This window comes from Rhincodon typus, chromosome 31, assembly GCF_021869965.1.
Source record: "Rhincodon typus isolate 14 chromosome 31, sRhiTyp1.1, whole genome shotgun sequence".
NCBI lineage: Eukaryota > Metazoa > Chordata > Chondrichthyes > Orectolobiformes > Rhincodontidae > Rhincodon > Rhincodon typus.
Window position 1 is genome coordinate 23,569,836 of NC_063362.1, and position 8,013 is coordinate 23,577,848.

Here is an 8,013-nt window from a genome sequence, read left to right on the forward strand (position 1 = left end):
TAGTTAAGAGTCAACCACATGCAGACCAGACTGGGTAAAGATGTCAGATTCCTTCCCTAAAGGACTTTAGTGAACCAGTTGGGTATTTCCAACAATCAACCAAAGTTTCCTCATTAGAGTCAGTCTCTAGATTTTTATTGAATTCAAATTCCACCATCTGCTAGCAGCAGGATTCAAACCCAGGTCCCCAGAACATTACCGGGGTCTCTGGACTAATAGTCTGTATTCTGAACTAATACCACTAGGCCATTGCCTCCCCATTGTTCTCCTGGACTTCTCATCACAGCCTATCTCATTCAGGGCCCTATAACATTCAGTCCATAGATGCATTTAGGAGGAAGCTGAAGAAGTAAATGCAGGAGAAAGCAGTAGATGAATCCACCAATAAGATTGCGTGAAGCAATGCAGAAGGAGACTGGTGTGGAAAAGAAATCTTGGCACAGACTAGTTGGGTTAGAATCTACAGCAAAGATACAGGAGGTTTGTGTACTTTAATTCCATATAATTAGCTGTCCCAGAGACTGGCCACAAGATCTGCTGATTCTTCGGGAGACTGATGTCACCCATTTTGTCGTCATGTTCTGGGATGCGTCCAGAGATAGACACACATTTCAAAAAGTCCTTAGGTATGAGTGGAGGCAGAACAGAATGCGACAAGCACAATGGATCAAAAAGAGAATCTATAAATGCTGGAAATGTTTATCATCAGAGCACAGGACTGATAGATTTTATTTGAGTTGCATCTTCTCAGTTCTGAAGAAGGAACTTGACCCATGTTTGAATCTGTCTCTCTCTTTTAGGCCTACTTTATATTTACAATATTTTCTGTTTTAATTCAGCCAAACAAACTGGCTCAGAATTTGCTGGAAAAGCCCATTCCTTAGCAAGCGAGATAAATTTGACTTTTCTCCTCAACCTTCAGTTGTTATCATTTTTGCAGCTCACAGAAATGTGAATTCATGGTGACTTGGCTTCATGGTGTGCCACCTCATCACCACCAATTCCTGTGGCTCCCAAATGTGCTAATAATGGTGGATGCTGGAACAAGGCACCCATGATTTCCAAGGAAAGTTGATTGGGATGTCACATCCTAACTCTAACCCTAACTCATGACGGGCCAGGACCCCTCAGCATCCACCATTATTAGCACATTTGGGAGCCACAGGAATTGGTGGTGATGAGGTGGCACACCATGAAGCCAAGTCACCATGAATTCACATTTCTGTGAGCTGCAAAAATGATAACAACTGAAGGTTGAGGAGAAAAGTCAAATTTATCTCGCTTGCTAAGGAATGGGCTTTTCCAGCAAATTCTGAGCCAGTTTGTTTGGCTGAATTAAAACAGAAAATATTGTAAATATAAAGTAGGCCTAAAAGAGAGAGACAGATTCAAACATGGGTCAAGTTCCTTCTTCAGAACTGAGAAGATGCAACTCAAATAAAATCTATCAGTCCTGTGCTCTGATGATAAACATTTCCAGCATTTATAGATTCTCTTTTTGATCCATTGTGCTTGTCGCATTCTGTTCTGCCTCCACTCATACCTAAGGACTTTTTGAAATGTGTGTCTATCTCTGATTGTCAAATCAGCCCTAAGGAAATTTGAGGAAGAAATTTGTCTTTGCTGGATTTTACCTTCCACTTATCATGCTCCCCGTCCAATACTTAGCTCCTGTGACCTCAACAGAACACAATATTACATGCGCTTGACCTTTAGCACACGCTTAACTCCACCACAGAAATTTGGTTTCTACCTCCCATCTATTCACTCCTTAAAATTCCCTAAACTGGCTACGTTACAACAATCCCATTTATTGGAGAGCTTTAAGTATCTCCTTCAGAGTTAAAATTGGACATTGGTAGGAACAGGGAGCATGAATTTTTCTAAGGACATTGGATCTGGAGATGAACTTTAGAAAATGGCTGGTGTACTATCCAACATTTCAATGGGTGCTGGCAGGGATAGTTCCTCACTGCTGTTGCAATCTCAGAAATTAAGTTAATAAATTAAAGCCTTGCAGTCAGTTTCTTTAATCTCAAAAGTTGTGAAACTGCCAGTCTCCCTCAGCCTTACCTTCTTCCCCCACTCCTTCACGTCACTGCTTATGTTTAAGCTTACCTCACCTCTCTCTCTCTCTTGCTCCGTTCCACTGTACTGCTGCCCTGCCCTTTGGGTCTTGGCTCATCACCATCATTTACTTATTAATTCAAAGGTAAATTTACAAGAAACTCCGGAATGGTGAAACAGAGCAATTGGTTAAGAACAATATTGTTTATCTCTGCCCGCGTCGTGCTGCAGTTTTGAAAGGGCTAAGCTGAAATGGCCTTGAAACAAACCCGGTTTCTCAGAGGTTGCAATCCACGTTCAATGTAAATCTGATTTGTTCATCAGGAGGAATTTGGCTGCTGTAGGCAGAGTGTGGTTATCGAGTAACCTGTGTTCTTGCACTATGCACCAACCAGTCCTTTACTAAGTGTAAATGTAGGTTGTTGTTTGCTAAGTGAGTGTTGGAGAGAGGTCAGGCTCTCAGTTAAATCTTACTTGTTTCACCCTCCTCAGCACACTGAGTGTTTTAAAGAAGAAATACTTCGCAGCAATGTCTTTCTTAAGGTCTTGGGTTAAGCTTGCAGCCTTAAAACACTAATTCTTCCAGTATGGTCAAAATGGTAATGTTGGTGAACCTTTACAGGAAGCTCACAGGAGAGTGTAGCTTATGCTAGTGTTGTGCAGTGAAATTCATTGTGCAGTGAACCCATTCACATTGCCTCACCTCCTCCCAGTGAGGCAGTAATGTCAGGATCAGGGAATTGGCTGCTTTTAGGGGTGAGGAAAGGAAAAGGAGTGAATGCACAACCACTTAACATTGTTTTTACAAACAAAAAGTAGTTGGAATTAATTGCAAACATGTATCAGTCATGGTCAGTTCTGAATGCATCTTACTGGTCAGAGAAACCTATGAGGAAGACCTTTGTGTTCAGTGCTCTCCTCTTGCTGTTAGGATTTGCACCAGCAAATCTATCACCACCCCACTCCCCACCCCCAGTTCCAAATGTTGAATCCTGTTTGTCAATCATCACCAGTGCTCTCTATGTGGCCTGCCTCTGTTCTAGTGCTGCTCTCGCAGTCTCTGTCCCTTCACAGAGGCATTTCATTTCACACTTGGACGATGCCCAGTCAGGTTCCCATCCTGTTCTGGAGGCTGCTTGTAGCAACAATGGTGTCCTTACTCTCTACGTGCTTCCCAGTCTGCTTCTGCTCCATCAGATCTACCTTTCACTCCCAGAAATACGTAAAATGTGAAGCCTCAGGAAATAATCTAAGAACATCCTTCATTCCTGCCTCCCAATCCACAGCCACAACTGTATTTGGAAGGCACTTTATAAATGGATGAAACATTTGAAAAAAGGCAATTCTCAGGAGCATTATCAAACACGATAAAACAATGACACTGAGATTTGTGAGTCAGATTAGGGCAAATGACGCAAAGCTTGGCCGAGCAGGTAGGTTTTGAGGAGCGTCTTAAAAGGGAAGAATGTGAGGTGGAGACACACTGAAAGACGTAAAGAGGGAATTCTAGAGCTTGGGGCCTAGCCATCTGAAAGTAGAGCCACCATTGGTGCAGCGATTGTAATTTGGACAGCACAGATGTCTCGGTTGTTGGCAGGATGGCAGGGGAGTTACGGGATTAGGGAGGAGTTAAAACCATTCAGGGACTTTGCATAACCACAAGCTCCCACCCAAAGAACACAGCAGGAGAGATATACACTCCCTGGCAGAAAGGGGAGGGAAGCTGATCAGATTAATATTACAGGCTGCTGCTGCATTCGGAAACTACGGATTATTGAGAGACAGAAGGATGCATCATGTGAATAGATGGAGTTTAGCTGCAAGATGCAGCTGGTGAGTTAAGTATCCGTCCATCTGTTTCAAACAGAAAGAGAAATGATCATTCCTACCATTACCTGCTCCCAAATGGGCAATTTCTCCTCCCCTCACAATCAAATATTTCCGCCTGAGCACGTTTTTAGATTTTCCCAAAAGGTGGCTATATTTCATTGTAGGTTGATTTTGAGCATTTACGGATAGTCCCTTAAGAAACAAGGAGCTGACAAGGTTACAACTATCAGGGTTAGAACTTACTCAGCACAAGAGGTGGAATTGTACTACCTGCTGCACGTAAAGTTATTTCAGATCTTAAATCACAGAATTGTCCCAGAGGAAAACCATTCAGCCCATTGCTTCTATGCTCGCTCTCCAAATGAGCATTTCAGTGCCATTCCCCCATCTGTTCCCTGTAAACCTGCACATTCTTCCTTTCCAAATAATAATTTCGTTCCCTTTCGAATGCCTGAACCGAACCTGTCTCCACCACCGTCTCCAGCAGCGCCTTTCAGAGCCGAACCACTTGCTGCGTGCAAACATTTTTCTCTTGTGTCATTTTCGCTTCTTTTGCCAATTACTTTAAATCTATGCCCTCTCATTCTCAATCCTTCTACAAGTGGGAACTATTATGTCCAGGACCCTCTTCAATTAATTTTAATTCATCAAAAACTGTTCAATATTGGAACAATACTGTACCTGATGTACATTTACACAGTTCTTGAACAGAAACCTATAAGCCTTTTATTATGCGCAAAAGTGTTAGGCGTGAGAATGGCTGCAATCATCATATCCACATCTCTTCAACTGTTGGCAGGCTATTCATCTATGGGAACCTCCATGGGCTCTGTGTTGGTTGTTAATCAGATGCAACTGTGTCCACCATCATAACTTCAGGTTGCAAGATGCATGTAAAAGTGCAGCTATGTGGATTCCTTGGGAGTGGGGGAGGTTGGTTCAGTTGGCAGGGTGGTTGCCGTGGTAAGTTTGGTGCCTATGGCACAGGATTTGATTCCCATTTTGGTCCCCTTCTTATACCCTCCAATGGGGAAGTGCCAAACATTCAGCCCTGGCTTCGGGCAGAGAAGGTGCTGCAAGTAACAGGTAGGAGAGAGTGTCCTGGCTTACGTTTTGCTCCATGTCCTTTAGGTTGTCACACTTTAGCTGCGATTAACTAAGCAGCACAGGGCCGGGATAGTTGGTGCATTAACAGATGACCATTTGGGCAGTGTGTGGTGGGGAGGGGGAGGTAGTTCGGGAGTGGGAATAAGGTAGCACTGGTTCCCTCACATGTGATCTGGAAAACCCCAAGAGTCAATTCAGGATTGCAATAATTTCCAGTTGAAAACATTGGCAGCTTATAGGCAGTCTGTACATGATAGCAGACATTTGACAACCTCAGAATACCCTAAGAGAGGCCTTGCAACACCAGAGCTGTCACTTCCCATGAGACAGTGTGAACATGGGGACCCTGGTCCACTGTTCTCGCACTCATCTACAATCAGTTAAAGCACAGGAGTGCCAAGGGAGCCAGGCGCCAAGCAACAATCATCATGGACACATCCACACGTTCTCCCCAGTCCAGTGCCCAATCAGGAGAACAGCCATCCCCACAGATCCTCAAGACTGAGATTGACTGATCTTTACAAATGTCAAAGGGTTATAGATCAACGGTGGGTAAGGGCGCAAGGTACATGTCAGGCATAATCTCAGTGAATGGTGCTGACTTACTAAATGGCCAACACCGCATGTGCTACATTCGGAGTTCTTATTGAAACAGAGATCAGGGAGCAGAAACCCAGAACAAGGAAGCTCAAAAAAAAACACAAATTAGGAGTGGGACAATGACGCACACACACAGTCGCTGAAAATCGGCACATTTTAGTGCTGCTAAATTTCAATTATTTTGAAACAAATGCAGAAGGTAAATTGACTGACCTGCCTGCATGACCTCACATTGGTGCCCAAAGACCTGTGTGAAGGTGGTGCTGTTTTCTGCTGGGCTCACAGCTGTCGACATATCCATGGCTGCTTGGTCTTTAGTCATGTATTGTGTGCTGCTTGGAGTTGTTCCCAAGGCTCCCCTTTGTCACCTCACCACACAGACTCTGAAAAGTTTTCTGGCTTCAGTTACAGGCCGGGAGAAGGATGAAAAGCTCTTGGTTAGTGGAGTTGCTGTAGACAAACACTGACTGATCCCTCAACACCACAGAGCCCGTCTCTATACAGTGCTCTCTCTCTCTCTCCTTGCAGGCAATCAAGCAGGAATCTCTCAGCACAATACAGCCTGCTTGCAGTGTGATACAGCCAAAACACTCAATATTCCAAACCTAGTAATAATCTTCTAACATTTTGGCAGTCAACCCTCAGAAATACATTCCTCTCCCTGGCTGCTCTGCTGTCAACATCCAGTAGGAGCTCTCTAATCCTCCTTCACTGCAGCCCAGAAATTTGACCTTCAGACAGGCTGCTTTCCCAATCAGTGTTTTAACTGGCCTTGGCAACAGTTTAAGATTAGCTCGGAGCTGAAAGGCTCTTCCAAGGAGGGAGATGATGCAGCAGAGAAGGCAGGTAATCAACTCAAACCGCCTGCTGCTCACTAACAACAGCAATGGCTGTCGATTGTAGCATCAGAGAGACCGAGAGAGAGGTGCAAAGTCAGTCAGATCTCACACCACAACACAGATTGCAGCTCCTGTCCCTGCAGAATCATTAATGAACGAAGAAGATTGAGGACAGCTGAGGGGATTAAAAGCTGCTGCAATTTTCAACTTCCTTTCCACTGATGTGCAACCTGTATATTTTGGGTCGATGGATGCATTCATGACAAATCAAAAAAGTGAAAAGTCAGAAGTAACCCTTTAACTGCTGGGTGGCTCCCCACACTAATGAAGCTTCTCCAAGTGTATATTAAAATCGTGTGCATTAGTTTAATCTGGGATGATATTTTTTGGTTGTACTGTCATGTCCCCACCCGCCAACTGTTGAAAGATTTGTACAGAGAAAGAAAATGACCCTCTCCCCCTCCTTCTGCAGTCCCCTACAGCACTACCTGCGTTGTGGTGAAATTTCAGCTTTTCTGCACGTTCACACTGCGAGTGTAAATGACAAGTTTTGTTTGCATTGGTTCTACAAACAATAACGCACATGGAATGATGAGAAACACTTTAACCATTCCCTTATCTATGGGTCTGTGCTCTGCTAAAACGGAGGTAGCCTACAAAATCTTTCAAAAAGGTTTCTTTTTAAAATTGGCTTCGAAGTGCTTTGGGAGATCCCGAGGGTTTAATACATAGTGGTCGTATTGGTAATATCAGTAGATTAATAATCCAGAAACTCAGGCTAATCCACCATGGCCGATGGTGAAAGTTTAATTCAATAAACATATGCAATTAAAAAAAAACTCACCTAATTCTAACCATTAAATGTTGTAAAAACCCATCTCGTTCACTAATGTCCTTTAGGGTGGCAAATCTGTTGTCCTTACCTGGTCGGGCCTATATGTGACTCCAGACCCACAGCAAAGTGGTTGACTCTTAACGATTAATGTTGGACTAGCCCATGAACAAATTAAAAATTTAGTTGTAATGCTATAGAGTTACTATTTTTCCCCACTCTGCTGAAATAATTTTCAAAGGAAACAGCAATGCTATAATTGGATTGCAGTGTTCCTCTGATCACACAGGCTGTACAATTTGGGGCCAAATCCAGGGCATCCTTCATACCGAACAATGTTTCACAGCTTTTTAGTTATTCTCTCCTGAGGAGTGGGCAATACTCCAGCTTTTGTCATCCATCCCTAATTGCCTTTGAACTGAGTGCTTGCTTTATCTCTCAGAATGCTTTAATTGCTGTGGGTCTGGAGTCACATTTAAGGACAACAGATTTCCTTCCCTAAAGGACATTAGTGAATCAGATGGATCTTTGTAGCAATAGATGATAGTTCTGCTTTCGCAGTTACTGAGATCATCTTAAAAGTCCAGATTCTTTTTTTCCAAATTTAAAATACCATCTATCAGGATTTGAACTCATCTCCAGAGCTTTAGCCTTGTTCTCTGTTTTACTATCGCTGTGCCACAACCTCCCCTCTACTTGAACATAGGTAAATGTGGGCCATCAGAATTGTAAAAATAT

At 43.3% G+C, this 8,013-nt stretch overlaps 1 protein-coding gene across 2 annotated transcripts in view; it reads right to left on the bottom strand.

Moving 5' to 3' along the window:
* kazna (kazrin, periplakin interacting protein a) overlaps positions 1–6,145 on the bottom strand; it is a 439,152-nt gene extending 433,007 nt beyond the window's left edge. The window contains exon 1 of one of the 2 annotated variants that reach the window (XM_048615197.1): positions 5,818–6,145. In XM_048615197.1, the coding sequence (XP_048471154.1) occupies positions 5,818–5,926 (109 nt within the window). In that variant the 5' untranslated portion in view covers positions 5,927–6,145. The remainder of the gene's footprint in view (positions 1–5,817) is intronic. The other variant, XM_048615198.1, reaches the window with a different exon arrangement.
* Between the last annotated feature and the right edge of the window lie 1,868 nt (positions 6,146–8,013).